This window comes from Alosa pseudoharengus, unplaced genomic scaffold, assembly GCF_046254945.1.
Source record: "Alosa pseudoharengus isolate Yale_2024_CS ecotype anadromous, Long Island Sound unplaced genomic scaffold, YU_APseudo_1.1 YU_APseudo_1.1_scf_11, whole genome shotgun sequence".
NCBI lineage: Eukaryota > Metazoa > Chordata > Actinopteri > Clupeiformes > Clupeidae > Alosa > Alosa pseudoharengus.
The window spans coordinates 22,479,961-22,497,023 of record NW_027468576.1 but is presented as its reverse complement, the minus strand read 5'-3'; the positions used below and the strand labels follow the sequence as shown (position 1 = coordinate 22,497,023).

Here is a 17,063-nt window from a genome sequence, read left to right as displayed (position 1 = left end):
GTTCGGTTACACTTAACTTGACAGTATCAACATAGAGTGACATGACACCATCATGAACATGTCATAAACAAGTCATAAACGTTTATGACATAACGCTTCTGTTATTAAGTGACATTCGGGTTTTGTCATAACAAGTTAGGGTTAGGATTAAGGGCTCAACATGCTTCTGCATCAACTCCACGGCGTAGCAATGCCGGCACTCCTACGGCGTCTTGACCCTTTTATGGTTCTGCGTCAGGTTGCTTTGCATCGCGGTGCATTTCACCGCCATAAGACGGGGATCACATTAGCCAGCGACAAGTGGCAGGTTTCCTATTGTTCTCTATGGTTCGACAGTGGAATGGCGGCAATGCTGGCGTAATGCTAGCGTTGAGCCATAGACATATACACTAGATGTCGCCTTCTGCTTCTCAGCATGCGTCAACACCGCCGCCATCTTTGTACAGGGATCTGAATCGCTAAACTAGTTCTCCTGTATTGTCAGCGTTACCTATTTAGCGACGTTTGGCCATCCCCAGCGATAGAAAACCTTTTTAGCGATTAGCGACAAATTTGGGAACTTCTCACAATGATAGCAGATCGGCTTCTTTGTTGTTGAAACGTAAGAAAATCACCTTTCTCATGGCTTTGTCATTTATGAATTCAGCTACATCTCGTTTGCCCATGGCACTGACCCATGATTATAAAAGTAACGACTGGCGTAGCCTATGTAGTAGCAGAGGTAAATGTTCTACAGATCTACAGCAACTTCTGGTGAGATTACAACTTACATGAGTAAACGAGACGAGGGGTATGTGGCCTCAACCAGAGCCTGTCTACGAAGAGCCTGTTTACTTTCATTGTATCGAACCTGGTTGCAGTTTACTCATTGTTCCTCTAGGGGCCGCCGCTAGCTAGTGCAGAATGAATGGGAGTCTATGGGGCTAGACGGGTAAAATGTATCTTTATTATCGTCTTAAGCTTAGTTTTCTGTAGACTCAACCATAAATACATGCCTGTCAGTTGGAACAACCCAAAAAATTAGATAATTGCTTGAGATTTTGACGATTTATGGTGATTTTATTTTCGCTAGATCTTTGCCCAGATTGACGCTAATGCATTATAGAGGAGTGGATCACTGAAGCAAGATGGCGTCTCGATTGACGCATTCGTTCCAATGAACAGCAGTAGTCAAGGCGACATCTAGTGTATATATCTATGGCGTTGAGCAAGCTCAGCGTTGAACTTGGTTCAACTTTCAAAGCGCAACGCTAGCGTATTCAATTGACAAACCGTTTGTGTTGCTTAGGAACGAGATACAACTTATTATGGTCTGAGTGTTGCGTTACGTTTGCCGCTGCCATTTGCCGCTGGCTAATGTGATCCCCGCCTAATGCTCGGTGTCGCCTGTGTCTGCATCGCTCACCACCGAAACAAGACCGAAACAGTAGCCTACTCAGAATGGCAAACCCCAGAGACTGTCGTGCCAAAATATTAATCTTTTTGTTTGGCCATTTCTTGCTTAGATCATGGACGGATTATGAACCCCCTGGGCCCAGATGTATTAAGGGCCCCCCACTAATTGTTGCATATGTGGGAGAGGGGGGGGGGGGGGGTGGTTGGGGGTCCTCCCCCAGAATTTTTTTAATTTGTTTGATGTCATTTCCTGTATTCTTGTGCATTTTGGGGATGGCCAATACTTTAATTCAATCAGATTCATAGCCTACATCCTGATATGTTGATATTGAGGCAGTGATTCCATGCAAAGGCTTGGACTTCAGGGCCCCCTGACCCCTTGGGCGCCTGGGCCTGGGCCCTGTAGGCCCGTGCAGTAATCCATCCCTGGCTTAGATTTTGTACAAAGTATCGAGAAATAGACACAGTAAACCAGCAAAAAAAGTCTGAGGTTATTTGCGAGGTGTCTGCCAGCCAATTTAAGTTATGTTAGCAGGCGAACTTCAGCACAACTGCCCACAAAGTACTGCTTGCTGGCGAAGTGCTAATTTTAAAACGTTACTGATAAACACTATACAAACGGATAACCCCGTCATTGTAACCAAAATATGTCTGAGTTTATTTGCAAAGCTTATGTCAGTGAACTAGCACACAGACTTGTTGTGTGTGGGTGAGTGTGGGTGACTTGCTGAGACTATAGTGGCTTAACACGTGATTTAGTGAATAGTATCAGAATCTTGCCTTTGTCCTTTTGAAGACATCCTCTGTAGCACGTACTGTATGCATCACTGGTTTGAAGGTGTGAAACCTAACCAAGATGTGAAACCAAACACCTTAGCCATCAAATGTGTGCGTACATCGACTTAGAGCTGCTGTAGATTACTGTAATACAAAAACATATACTCTAAGAAAACAACACTTAAACTTGTATATGAAGCCCTCCTGGCCTCTGTAATGTCCAACTTCAATTTCAGTATGGTCGATTTCCAAAGCGGGTATTCCCATGTGTACACTGCACATTAAAATGAAGGGGGGTTGCAACAGTTGTCAAGGCTGGCAAGGCAAGAAATGTAGACACATTGTGAACTGGACTGGATTTGCTGTGCTTGTGTCCTCAGGTCAGCAAGACCACAGACATGACCTCAGTCACCCCATCCATGCTGACAACTGCTTACTAGACCCAGAGGCCAATGAGTGTTGGAAGGAGCCACCTGCATACACCTGTAGAGACTACAGGTAAGAGTACAATATAGTACTGTACAGACATTCTAAACATTACATTTAGGAACCATTCTACTTGTCCATGGTTGCAAATAAGATGGGTAGAGCACACACAGTCCATATTTTAAATGACACTGATTTTAGTAATTTGTTTACAAAGTATGTAGAATGTATCCCATCTGCAGTGACTGTATTGACCGAATTCTACTTCAAGCAAGTCCATCTAAATTAAAGGCACGATTCAGGCAAAAGGTTGATGAAATTTAAGTGAATACAATCAGATTGCACCCTTTTTTTCTTCTGTTCTCACAAAGCAACTTTTTGATTGGCTAGAATAGCGCAGACTGAGCCTCTATCTGTTTGTGCGCCAGATAAGGAGCCAGGAGTTTGTCTTTCTGATTTTTTCTGGACGCAGAACGGATAGCTTGTGGACCATGAACAGAAATTTTATCAAATCTGTACTGAATTGAATAATTCTGGACACTACATTTAAATCTATATACATCTCTTTGTAAATAATGAATTAAAAGATGAGTAATTTATTTCCAGCGAGATTTGTTGGGTTATGCGTATATGTGGATTCAGCTTTCTATAGGTTTCTATGACGGTTTAGGCTTTTTCTAAGGGAAGTCTTTAAAATGTGTACAGCTTGTCAAATCGTAGGGCATAACTGAAGTATTGGTGGAAATGAAATGAATATTAGGTGCCACGTTGGCGTTCATCAGCGAGACATGCAGGCACGGTCATTTCCTGAGCAGCATGCGCTGCAAAAGTGTGAGGGGTTTGCTAAACAGAGATGTGGTCTTCTGTCTCATCTGGTCTGAATTCTTGGTTCAGTATCAAAATGTGTGTGTGCAAATGTCATAGGGCCATGCCTCAGTACTGCGCTACTTGTTGTCTAACCTGTGTTGACCTGTCACAGCGCTCTCCTATACCTCAATGGAGACTTTGAAGGAGGAGAATTCATCTTCACAGAGATGGATGCCAAAACAGTCACAGTAAGGACCATGTTCATACTATCCTCTGCAATACACTTGAGCACACTGTTCATGTACTAATCTGCCTGTGGAGCAGATACTTTGATTTTTTAAAACAGAGTAATATATAATAATGATAATAATAATAATAGTAATGATAATCTATAATCTAATACTACTACTACTACTACTACTAGGCTACTACTACTACTACTAATAATAATAATAATAATAATAATACAAATAATAATAATAATAATAATAATAATAATAATAATAATAATAATAATAATAAAGAAGTTGATTAATAATTAATAGTTGTTATTGTTATTCTCTAGGCTCAGGTGAAGCCTCGGTGTGGCCGTATGGTTGGCTTCTCATCAGGAGGAGAGAACCCCCATGGAGTGCGTGCGGTCACCAAAGGCCAAAGGTGTGCTGTGGCCCTGTGGTTCACACTGGATCCCCTGTTCAGAGAGCTGGTGAGCAGTTTGGAAACATGGCACTGGTCTTGGCACTGAAGTTTATTCAACTGGCTGGTGATGAATTAAATGACAGCAATAAGGGTACAACATGACGAGATAACAATCAGCCGTTCAGAACTCTTCCCTTCATGACGGGGAGCTTGTTAAAACCACCTTATTTTTACCTGTCCTTTCTGGACTACGTCTCTGCTTATGACTCAACTCAGGAACAAAAGTATAAAAGTTTGCTTTTATCCCGCATGCTCTGGCCCTTTTACCAAAATGTCGAAGCAAAGCCAGTCTGCAAGGCACACAAACAGGGTGCTCTGAATAGGGCTAGTCTGACAGAGTTGAACATGGTGTTGTGGTGCTCCTTCCTTTTGATATTTGAAGTAAAGTATGTCACAGATGTCTTCAAGAAACTATTAAAAGTTTGGAAAAATGGATTAAAATATGTGACCTTCAAATTCTATTTTTCGAAATCTGCTGAAAGTGTTTTAGTTATTGCGAATCCCTTTCGTAATTCTATTCTCTGTGTAAAATAAATACTATATGTAAGGCTTAGAATAAAGGACACATCTTGCATAACTTAACCTTGAGCTACAAAAAGCATCCAAATAAAACAACACATTATTATTATATTATTATTGAAAGTGCTGTAGGCTAAGTGTAAAGAGATACACAAAAAATACATTTGTTTTACAATTGTACAAATAGGGAAAAGGTGTAATTGTTTTGTGGTAGTGAAAAAATCCATCTAAAGTAATTTTCTTTCTCCCCTGGCTTTCTGTCGACCTCTTTGCAGGAGAGACTTCAGGCAGATGAGGTTATGGAGGCTCTCAACAACATGCAACAGTGGAAGTTGGACAGTGATATTCAAATCAACCCCAAAGACGAGTTGTAGCACCGAAAATTGGCCTCGAATCATTATCTATTTATTTAATGATGGTGTGATGAGAACAATTCTATTTTTGTATTGCTTGAGAGGGAAAGTCTGTTTTATTGTGTGTGTGTGTGTGCGTGTGTGTGTGCGTGTGTGTGTGTGTGTGTGTGTGTGTGTGTGTTTGTTCTGAAGTGTATGTTAAAAATGTATGTTTTTTGGGCTTTTTTAAAATGTGCACAGCAGTTTTTCAAGTTTTTCAGTAATTTTTCAAGTTTCATCCCGCTGTTGTGCCTGACCAGTCACTGTCAATCCACAAAGTTCTGTGACTTTGTAGAAACACTGAAATGAAAGATAAAAATCCTTAACACTGTGCCTAGATTTCATGTTAATCTTAGAGCTAGAATAGTGTGTAAGCAAACAATTTAGGGCACTGCATTTCCAATAGTGAGCTTTCAGCTTTTACATTTCAAGTATAGTCTGCATTATGTCAGGAAACGAGCCACACTTCATAGTATCAGTCAGTCAAGGCCAAGGCTATGTCACAGATATATATAGAACAGCTATGTGTAGGTTGCCTCTCAGCTACATTTCAGTACACGTACTGAATTCCATTAGCAGATAGTTTATAAACCAAAACAAAGAGCAAGCCACTGTGTGTTTTATTGACAAGCAGAAGCAACGCTGGCATTATCAAGTTTCCTCACACTGTAATGTACATATTCACCCACTGAGCCTTGAAGACATGCTTTTCACTTTAACTTGAATGGTTGATATGCTATGTAATCAATGTGTTATGTAGTCAGACATCAACAGTGTCTTTCCATGGATATCAGCAGACCGTTGTTTCGGTCAAGGGATTTGGCTGAATCTTTAAGGACATGCCATTGTGTGACTGAGACCCTAAAAAGGACAGGCAGTCATGACAGCACAGTGATGGTTGTAATGATATATTGTGTTGTTTTATTTTGTTTGTTTGTTTGTAAGTTTATTTACAGATTTCACAGTCCTTTGTCTGTTTCTAAGTAATTTCATGTGTACGTGCCTGTCTGCCTGCCTGTGTGTGTGAAAGCGTTTGAGTGAGTGTGTGTGCAACTTGAGTGTGTGGCCAGCAGGAAATCCAGTAAGTCTGTTCATGTCGTCGTCATTTTGTACTTCTCCTTTTAACTGTGTGGAATCAGGGGTAGGTGACTGCACAGTAGTTGGTAAAACGGTACGGTACGTGAGTGAATGAGAACATCTGCTTTTGCAGCTGTCAGCATTTGATACAAGGAGCTTTTTAAATAAAAGAGGTTATTTATTCCTGTTTCAAGGAATTTTAAATATGATGTGGCATATAATTGTCCTTTCTTTTCAAACATGTCTAGTCACCTGGTCAATTTAAGTGCACTGTGCTCTTTAAGTAAGGCCTTCATGATAAGTTTTCAGTATTAAGCTTGTAATCATTTTCCACAGATCATGCCTGAGTTTTGACAAGGAGGATGGCCACTTTTGTCTCTAAAATATTTAAGTATGAGTATTTAAGTATTCAATATCTCACTGAAAATTCACCTTTGTTATAAAAAAACATATATAAATTAAAGATATAAATCAATATATTTTTGCTTTGTATTCTTTCTGCTTGTTTGGGCAAACTACATGTCTGGGCTGAGGGGCATTTCGTGTGTAATAACATAACAAGGACAAGTAGGTTAATGATCTAAAAATCAAATGATTTTAAAACAGTTTACTTAAAAATGGAAAGCAACAGCAAAAGGAAAAAAGTCTTTAATTTAGTCATTTGATATAACAAATAGGTAGCATTTCCCGTATAATTGCTGGGAAACTGGAGACAAATTACTCAGAGGGCACCAAACCACAAACCATAATAAGGTGTTCCCACCACATTCGTTCTGTCACGATCGTGAGAATTGACTTAATCATTTTAAATACATCATTGACAAATCAACAAATGTGACAGATGATCTTAGGAGCTTGTGCAAGTTCACCACGCTTTAGCTTCACAGGTGCATCATGGTCCCAGACCATGTCTCTATTCAAACACATTCACATGCAGAGACAGAGAGAGCCTTGCTCTTGCTGGCCTGTTTGTGGTTGACCCTTTTCCTCTTGGTTGCATGATGATGATCTTCAGAAATACCAACATCTCTAACTGAAAGAGACTCAGATCGTTGTCTACAGATTTATTTTAAGACATAGGCCTATCATCATTACCATGTGTATTCTCAGGAGATCAAATCCATGACCTTGGTGTTGGTAGTGTCTTGATCCACCTGTTGAGATACAGCAACAGTATTTTACACAAACAAAACTGTCGAGAGAACCTAGGTTGCTACTATCATGCTTTGCATAAAACATCAAACAAAATAGCAATATGTTTATACTTGTATATGAGACAAACACACACACACACACAACCTAGATTGCTACTATCATGCTTTGCATAAAACATCAAACAAAATAGCAATATGCTTATACTTGTATAAGAGACAAGCACACCCACACACCCCCACACACACACACACATTATGAGAGACTTTCATGAGCTCTTTATAGTTTCCATAGAGACTGTCTGTTTAGTTGTGGCCAGCGCTAACTTTGTTTTTTCCCCCTCTTCTTTAGCAGAAAAAAAACAGAACAAAACCACATGCTTAATGACTAGCCCACGTGTGTTTCCCTCACACTTTAACACACGACCATGATCATGATACTCAAACCAAATGTTGTTTCTGGTGCAAGAAGCTTAACAGTTTTCACAGGTCACAAATTTTGTCCCATCCCCACCAAAATTGTCACAGCAGATCGTCAGATTAAACATCACAAAAGTTCAATTTGTGAAAGCATTTGTCTGTCACAACCAGAGGTGGGAACTAACGAAGCATAAATTGTTACTGTATTTAAGTGGCATTTTCAGGTATCTTTACTGGCAACCGAACCTGGCTCCAATGCAAAAAAACACAACAGATAAGACAAAAAGTGCAACAGAGGACATTTTTAACACTAAACAATAAATAACAACAATAACACAAGAATGTAAACGTTGCATTATGGGGCGGTTCGTCTAACGGAAAACCAAACAAATGTCCCCGGCCCTGTAAAACTAAGTTCAAGTTACTGCAGTGGAAACGGCCCAAATGTAAAAAGAAAAGCGAAAAGGAGAAAGCTAGTGAAATGAAAGAAAAGAGTGGAATAATGATTACAGGTAGCCTGAGAAGGCTAGGATACTTTTTACTTTCACACTTGTAAAGATAACTCAATTGACATATCAGATCCATTCTGAGGTTTTAGCTTCATCATTCCAACTCCAAGCAGTGTAATATTTTTATCAGCTGATAGATTTGGCCCACATGCATTTTCCAACACTCAAATGAAAACAATAGAAGGCATTTTTAAAGAAGGAACACAATTTGTCCCAAATCCCTAACACAACTCGGCAAATAGTGACAGAAACAACTGGAATGTAAATTAAAAACAAAATACAAGTGAAGGTGTACTGTATACAATAGGCTAATAGTCACTGCTGGGATGAAGCCATTGTGTCAGTTTTTTTAACCCTTTAGGCGCCAGAGGTTTTTTTTTTCGAAACGTTTGATTTTGACATCTTCATTTCAAAAGGCTATATCTTAACAGTGTTGAGGAGCTTAACCCATCTGCATCTGGATGCTTGCAGGATCTGGGTTACTGACAGTTCTCCACTGTGCTACGACCACGCAACCCCATCTTTTTCATGACATAGCAGTCATTATAATTGAACCTTTTAACAGTTTATTGTTAAAAGGTTAATTATGACATAGTAACATTATTTGGCCAGCAGTTTGGACTATGCTCTAAAGGGTCCATTTGGCAGATGTGGACCAGATGATCTGACCAGAGTGACCAGATCCGCCCCAGTGCATTTTTACTATCGAAGCATGCCCTGGTGAGCTACTGGTTTCCCACATTACAACTTGTGGTGTAGTGCAAAAGGTGTTGGCATGCTTTTAGGCAAACATCTTGTTTTGTTTTAGACTAAAACTACATAAAGCTTCTTTATTTTTGGGTTAGTTACTTATACACCAGTCACTATGCTGAAGTGAAGGTTATGATGAAATGAAGTTTAAAGCTTAAACTATTGTGTCTTTCTGTGGAAACTTCAGAGGATGTGCTTTCGTAGATTCTTTAAGTCACTGCCCATCAAGCAATTGTTTTTGCCCCCACTGACTCCTCCCCCAGCCCACTCTTCTCTGTCATCTCAGTCATTCTGGTTTTCACAGGAAGACACCTCTTATTTTCACAAAGACAGAGCACAGCACTCGCCACTGCTTTAAGAGGAATGGATCATATGTATTACAGAGTAACTAGTTTTCTCCTTATTGCAGGTAAGATCTTCACAAATCTGTCAAGACACATCAAAATATAGCATCTTATTGATAGTTTCTTTCTGAATTTACAATATTACTTGCATAAAAGATCATGAGTATCATGTTGTTCATTTTGTCTTTTTTTCTGTCTGTCTCTCTTTCTCCCTCCCACCCTCTCCCTCCATCCCTCTTGTCTACACAAGAGCAGCTGGACAGATGAAATACTCTGGACAGATGAAATACCCTGTCATGGAGGTACACCTGAGCCCAGTGATTGTAACGGTCCTCCCTATGTCTACCATAACTCTTAATTGCAGTGTCTCTACGCAAAATAATACCAATTTCAAGATTAATTGGACATTTAACTTCAATAATACACACCACAACTCACTGCCAACACCTGGAAATAATAATCGTATCCATCTGAAAACAGAAAAGTACTGGTCCACTCTGACAGTGACAGATGCGCAAGTGAATAACAGTGGATGGTACTTTTGCAAAGTGTTTGTAGATATTCCTAAACTCTACACAGTCTGGAGCAATGGGAGTCGAGTTTTCGTCGGTAAGTGTTTATCAGCATAATCAAAGAAAGATGTCCAACGTCCAATTTGATAATTAACTTGACAAAGTAATGATAGATATAGACAAACCATAGATTATATTATTTTCTTAACTGAATAACTGATTTTGGCCTTTACTTTAAAGGCCTATTCCTTGTTTAGTCTTTAGCCTGTGGCATACTGTAGAGAATAAATACATATGGTCATCAGTGTCAGTCCCATGTCCATCTCTGATTCTCAATCCTTTTCTACAGGTGGCAACACAACTCTTTCCAGTTCTTCCACTATGATGGGTAAATATTTTGCATTTACAATGTTATATATGCTGTGAGGGAAGACAGCACAAATACTCTCACAAATAAATCCAGAAAAGACAAATGGAAGAATGGTTGAAAGGAAAGTTCACTCAGGCCTCTAATCCAGAAGTTTATATCAGATGTTTATCCATTCAGATTATTAAGTCATCTGAATTGATAAACTTTAGTTAATGAATAATGCAACTTTAGTCAATGACATGTCAGGAAGCAGATATTAAAGGAACCATATGTAAGATTGTGGCCAAAACTGGAACTGCAATCACTTTGAAATTACTTTAGAGCGGTGTACAGTATCCCCTCCCCCTCCACCCTGACTCGAGGTTGCCAACCCGGATGCCGAAAAACTACTGACTTTGTGATTAGTAGATAAGTGGAGGGTGGCGCATCAGGCCAAAACACAACATGACATGACAAAACACAACATCAACATCAGTTGAGGGCTGCAACTTCACTTTTTAAATGACAATATCCTGGCCGGACTACTGTTGTCAGTGATATAAGTATTTGAAATGAACATGATTTCTTAATGTCTAGTGACATATCAGGGCCATTTTATGATTAATTGAAATACATTTCTTACATACGGTTCCTTTAATTGCAGTATATAAGAAATATAAATCATAAAGTGTCTGATGTGTGAGCCTGTCATATTCAATAATAGATTTGCATTTGAAAAATGTGGCAACATCCAACTATATACCCTCAAAATATGCTGCATAGAATGTACCCTGGAGTATTTGGGGATAAACAAGAGGGACACATGTTGCAATGAATGACTGGGATGAAAGTTTATATGCATCCGTTCCATGTTCTATGTCCAAACATTGTTTTTAAAGGCAGTGCACTTTTGACATTATTGTAGCCACTAGCCTCAATTGTAATGAAATCACACATCACACACACTCACTACTTAATGCAGAATGTGAGCATGTGTGTGAGGTGTTTGTATTGGTATGTTCAATGTGTGCGTGTCAATGTGATTATTTTTGTACCGGTAATCAAACTGAACCGTACTGTGCCAACATGAAAAGCAAATGTATTATTATGAAGGATTACATAACCTTTTCACTTATGTCCATTTAGTCTCGACACCAACATCCATATTGTCTCCCCCTCTCTCAGGGGTAAGGGTATGGATATGGGCTGGTGCAGGTGTAGGAGGTGCAGTCGTCATTGTGCTGATATTATTCTGGATTCTATGGAGGCGAAAGAGATACAGAGAGACAGGTAAGGCAGCCCTTTCTGTCATTTCACCATCCGCTGGCCTGTTAAATTCAGTTCTCTAAATCAGAATCAAAGTCGTTAAAAAGGAATTTTCATGATACAGCTTGTCATCAAAAGCTTATATCAGCATCACCTAGGACATTTGTGACACAAAACCCATGAGTTATATTTTATGATTGTTAGGGAGCATTTGCATTATAGCACAGATACACAGTGGGTCTGTGAAATACTCCTACATACTGTATCATACCACTGAAGAAGATCAAGGCCAAAAACATCAGAAAATGTGTAATACAGAGAGGAGCTTGCACGCAACTCGTGAAACTAGCTCTGTGCATGCTTCATCAGAGGGGCCAAACAAACAGCCTTCAAGGTCAGGCTGGGGTGTCTTCCTGGCCCCGGTGGTGTGCTGTAAGTGAGCGTGGAGGTGGCATGTGGTTAAGTGCACTGACACAGGCTCTGTCTGAAAGCTGCAGAATACATGAGCAGAAACACGTCAGTCTGCCATGTGGTTTCAGCTCAGCACACTGACACCATGTCGCACACTTCATCTCTCAGATCTGAACTCTGTGGGACTGCGCTTAAAATGACGCGTTCCACATTTTAGAGGACGGACAACTGTAATAATGTGCTTGTCTGCTGTTATTCCCCCAGAGATTTTATTATTTACATTTACATTGTGAACCAGAACACTGATAATGATGCCTTTGGTATGTTTTGTATTGCCAGAGAATCCCGTGTACGAAAACACACAGCCAAAGCTGCAGAGTGTGGGTCCCAAACAGCCCTCGCCAAGGCCCTGTGTGCAGACTGACCAGAGTAAGAGAATCCTGACTGCGAGCACAACACCAATGCCAGCTCGAGCCTGTGAAAGTAAATCAAGAACAAAGCCTTAGACATCTCCCTCTTTAAGAGATCACCTCTTGCCACTTTTGTCTGTTTGGATAGGATGTGACTTGTATATAAAACAGACAAACTGCAAATGTGAATTGCAATAGTTTATCAACTTTAGCCTTGAATAAACTAGAGTAACAGCAACCTATATGGAAAGAACTTAAAAGTGTCAAAAGGGTTTTGTAAACCCATGTTTACCTAACATTATTTGTTTTGTAATCAAATGAAGTGGTATACAACGAGCTGAACCATGCAGTATTTTCTGCAAACAACTTGTAAAAGCCTGAGATCATTTATAGCCTATTTATTTTCTGTCACTGCACTGCGGTCACTGTCTTTGTTGATCTATACAGAAACTCTTATATATCAGAACATGCACCCAACAACACGGAGCGGAGCACAGAAAGTGGTGGCCCCACGAACGCGTGTACAAACCGAATCGAAGACAACTGCTTATGAAAATGTGAGAGCTACAAAACCAGCGAGGAAACTCCCAAACAAAGTCAGACCGAGGGTGTAGAGTCCCCCACATTCAAATATTTTACAACATTAATTCCATCTATTTTGTTAATTTAGATCATTTTTTCAATTCAAAAGGACATTTTCCGTCTGCTAAATGCAGTATTCGTCTTTCCCACTAGATGGCAAACTTGGCATTAGAAATAATTGAACTAATCTGTTTTTACTGTTACTACTAATTATGTTAATTTATTTGCTACTGTGACTGTTGTTATGTATTTGTAAGCTTGTAATCATCTGTTAAGTGTAACAGTATGATAAATGTGAATATTAAACAATATGGTGTTGCAGAGAGTGTGTCTCCTCTGTAATACATTTTGTTAATTTGAATCCTTTGAACTTTGTCTCAAAATAGCCCCTGCCCTAAATGGGGCTGTTTACAGTAGGACAGAGCTATATTTGTGAACCAGGATATTAACTGTTTCAATGCTGTTTGAGTAGCTCCTAGAAACTCACAAGTTATAGAATAGTCTGATGAAGTTTATTTTGATGACCTCAAATTCCGCTCAACAAGTGCAAAAGAGGTATTGATTATTCAGCTTTCTACACCATGACACCTGGCCTTCTTATCAGATGCTTTTATCCAAAGCATCAGAGTAGGAAACATACACATATTCATCAGTGTGTGTCTTCTAGATGTCAAACCTTAATCCACTTAAGCTGTTTACAAACATACATAAACAGAAAATGGTGTTCCATATGTGCAGTATACCATACAATACACAGCAACAGCACATACATGGAAATACAGACCATGGCCATCTCTCATAAGCTCAGTTTACTTTCCATAAGGACTGCCTAACCTCGGCTGTTCTTCTAGAAAAGGAAAACCACATGCTGTGCTTGGCCCGTGTGTTTCCCCACCTCATATTTAAACGTTAGTTAGCAGTTATTGTGCCACTAACACAGAACCCAAACAGTTTCATCTCAGGTGCTGGTGACTCATAAAGACCCACACCTAATGATCTTTCTGACTATAGGTTCAGTTCTGCACATGACATATAACCAATGAAAGTCTATGAAAATAGGATCTTATTGGCTACTGCAAGTCATTGATAGTTGTAGATACAGTACATACCTAAATAAGTTCAAAATCTACATATTTTTATATTGTTTATGATTGTTTATCAAAGTGCATCTCTGCCTGATTCAGCAGAAGTGTCTCAAAATATACACACCCTGTAGGTTAGGTGCCTTCCCATCTCCCCAGTGATGGGAACGACGGAAGAGTTGAGGCAGCCTGTGGTTGGCTACAACCATGAGAAAAACAACATGAGCAAACAGCTTCAGAGAAAGTGTTTTTGTATGGGCACCTATCTATTTTCACCCCCCCTAAGTAAGCAGCAATGACCACACATTAATGCAAGTGTTAGCGTTCTGATTTGAAAGTGCTTTTGCTTTCTGTATATTTTCATTTCCATGTAACTCTACATGGACACCAGAATTAAGGTCTCATTTTGGTTAATGTCAGTTAATGCAGGGCTACCATAATATTCTTTACCTGTAATGTCACACTTCATATCCTGTCCATCAAACATCTTTTATTCTCTGACTCCTCCTCCCAGCCCAGTCATCTCAACCACTATGGTGTTCACAGGAAGTCTTTCAAAAGACACAGCAAAGTACACACCGCTTCATCAAGAAAGATGGATTATATTCATAAAATTGTTCTTCTTTTGTTAATCACAGGTAGATTTTCAAATCGCGCAAATATCTAAGACTGCCTATAATGCTTTTAGATGCCAGAATTCATGTCTTCCCCAGGTGAAAGACTGGACATAATCTGAGTATCATTTCATTGCTCTCTCTCTCTTTCTTTCTTTCTTTCTTTCTTTCTTTCTTTCTTTCTCTCTCCTTTCACAGCAAAAACTTCACATGCAGAGGATGAAACATTACGCCTGAACCCAGAGTTTGTAACGCTCCCACCTGGCTCTTCAGTTTGTCTTACTTGTAATTTCCACAAACTCAATGGTTCCAAAGTCAAAGTTAACTGGATGTTTAACAATATTAATGACACATCTGACCTTGAAAAGCTGCCAGTGTCCCAAAATGAGGAAGACTACTTTCATCAGACAGATGGGGAATACTGGTCCAGTCTGACAGTGCAAAACACACATCTGAATGACAGCGGATGGTACTTTTGTGAAGCCATAATCGATATTCCTAAACTTCAGAAAATCTTGAGCAATGGGAGTCAAGTAATTATAGGTAAGTAACTTACCAGCAAAATCTACAAAAGAGGACTTGAAGTATTTAATTTCACAATACCTGCTAAATAATTACATTAAATGAGGTTTAATGATGAGCCTTAATAAATACAGGCTACCTCTCCTCCTACATCATTCGCATAATTGATTTTGCAGAAAACTTGTAATTTTGTAGTCTTATAATAGTAGAATTCAAAATAGAAATATTACATTCCAAGCTAAGTTTTCAGATTATGTTCCACCCATTTTCTCACTTATGTCCACTTATATTTCCTAAACCAATATTCTGTATCTCAGTTTCTGGTGTAGGTGTATGGATATGGGTTTGTGTAGCCACAGGAATGGCAGTTGTCATTGCAATGATATTGGTCTTTTGGAGGCCAGAGTGGAGGCGAAGAATATGCAAACAATGGTAAGAAAGACAGTCACTATCCACTGTCATATATCTGTAAGTAAGCCAAGGTGGGATAAAAGGTGTTCACAAGACTGAAAATAAGACATAGGGCTGAGCAATATGACCAAAATCTCATATCCCAATATAGGTCATCTCATATCCTGATAACAATACATATCACTATTTCTGTACATTCAATGAAAAATTAGTTAACATTATTACTAAGGCCTATTTCTGATTTCGAACTGATAAAAAAGACCTAAAATGCAGTATAAATGTAGGTATATTTTAACTGCCATTGGAGACTGACCTCATTTATTTAATTCATAACATTTTTACTCATGTTTGATGAACGGCAGGTTTTAGACATTTTATGCAACAAAACAAATCATGCAAATATCATCAATCTATAATATGGTTAAAATTCTTATCATGGGGAGGAATTATCACAATATACAGGACATAGACCATACAATATGGCACAGCCCTAAGACAGCTGGTATAAAACATAGCATTTAGTCAAACTGTTAGTCCATTTTGAGGCCATATGATAACCAACACCAATGAAAAATACTCATATGTGAGTCCATGAAAGACTGCACACTGAATGGAATCTGGCTGAAAAAGTTCTGTGCAGTCATTGCCTATGGTTAATTGTAGTGCCTTTCTAGCCCCAGAGAGATGCTGATTAAAGAAGTGGTTTTTGCGCTTATGTAAAATGAAACACAATGCAAATGCTTGCACAAGGACACCCAACAACTTATCTACCTCAGCCTATTGTTTGTTTCCCTCAGTCAGTAGTTTGATCAATGTTTGACATTATTTGATTTCCTTGATGCACAATAATCTCTTATTTGTTGCAGGCACAGGTGAGTATTTCAAGCCTCCAGGTCTCGGCTGCAAGCAGAGTTGGAACTGCCACTTCATCATCTTCATCATAGGAATATTCTCCTATTTTTATGATATGTTCATTATGTTGCCAAGGCTGGGGGGTGTGTCAATAATTCTTATTCATTCTTTTCTGATTTATTCTTTTTTAAACGAGAACAACACTGTATTGTAGCCTAACACCATGCTAGTAATTCATTTCCCATTGGGGATCAATAAAGTATCTTTTATATGGTCACAGAGTACTACTGTGTGATGACATGTTAGGAAAAGGCATCGAGCCCTATAGGCTAATCATTGGCTATTTGGTCTTTAATTTCACCATGACAAAATTGTGTGGGCTGGCATATAACCTAAATCTATTTTCTACAACCATCATCAGGTCGCTAGCCTGTAGGCTATGCCGTGGTGACCTATGCAGTCTTTAGTCCATGTCAGACTACATTTAAACACGCAAATGTGTAGGACTGTGGACGCAACACATTTGAAACGCGATACGAAAACGATCATATGGACGACACCATTTCCACCTCAAATATTCGTATGTAGCCTGACTCAATGTGGACATAGTAGTGTTGCAGTAGTCAGACATGGGCAGTATTTTAATTTAAATACTTTAGCGTATTTTGTCATTTGTATTTTGCAGGATTGGAACAAATCTAATGTAGTTTGTAACAAAATAGGCTACTTTGAGGGATTGTATTTAGAGTATTTCAAATACTTAAATACTTCAGAAAAATCTGTCAT

At 39.1% G+C, this 17,063-nt stretch overlaps 2 protein-coding genes and 1 long non-coding RNA gene across 5 annotated transcripts in view; all 3 read left to right on the top strand.

Annotated features, from left to right (window-relative positions):
• p3h2 (prolyl 3-hydroxylase 2) overlaps window positions 1–6,567 on the top strand; it is a 63,904-nt gene extending 57,337 nt beyond the window's left edge. The window contains exons 12-15 of the mRNA XM_076278441.1: window positions 2,553–2,670; window positions 3,578–3,653; window positions 3,971–4,111; window positions 4,899–6,567. Coding sequence (XP_076134556.1) covers window positions 2,553–2,670; window positions 3,578–3,653; window positions 3,971–4,111; window positions 4,899–4,997 — 434 coding nt within the window. The 3' untranslated portion in view covers window positions 4,998–6,567. The remainder of the gene's footprint in view (window positions 1–2,552; window positions 2,671–3,577; window positions 3,654–3,970; window positions 4,112–4,898) is intronic.
• Window positions 6,568–9,243: 2,676 nt separating this feature from the next.
• LOC143115354 (uncharacterized) lies at window positions 9,244–13,122 on the top strand. 3 transcript variants are annotated; one of them, XR_012985085.1, is made up of 6 exons: window positions 9,244–9,331; window positions 9,522–9,875; window positions 10,128–10,166; window positions 11,313–11,417; window positions 12,144–12,233; window positions 12,662–13,122. XR_012985085.1 is itself a non-coding variant. In XM_076277334.1 (6 exons), exons 1-6 carry the CDS (start codon window positions 9,286–9,288, stop codon window positions 12,826–12,828), a joined length of 855 nt encoding a protein of 284 aa, XP_076133449.1. In that variant the 5' UTR covers window positions 9,244–9,285; the 3' UTR covers window positions 12,829–13,122. The 3 variants fall into 3 exon arrangements, 1 of the variants encoding a protein (XP_076133449.1); XM_076277334.1 differs by having other exon boundaries at window positions 12,144–12,287; XR_012985086.1 differs by having other exon boundaries at window positions 11,274–11,417; window positions 12,144–13,122.
• A 1,322-nt stretch (window positions 13,123–14,444) lies between these two features.
• LOC143115350 (uncharacterized) lies at window positions 14,445–16,554 on the top strand. Its single transcript, XR_012985080.1, has 4 exons — window positions 14,445–14,516; window positions 14,691–15,035; window positions 15,332–15,446; window positions 16,292–16,554. It is a non-coding gene; the product is annotated as an uncharacterized LOC143115350 (long non-coding RNA).
• The last annotated feature ends 509 nt before the right edge of the window (window positions 16,555–17,063 follow it).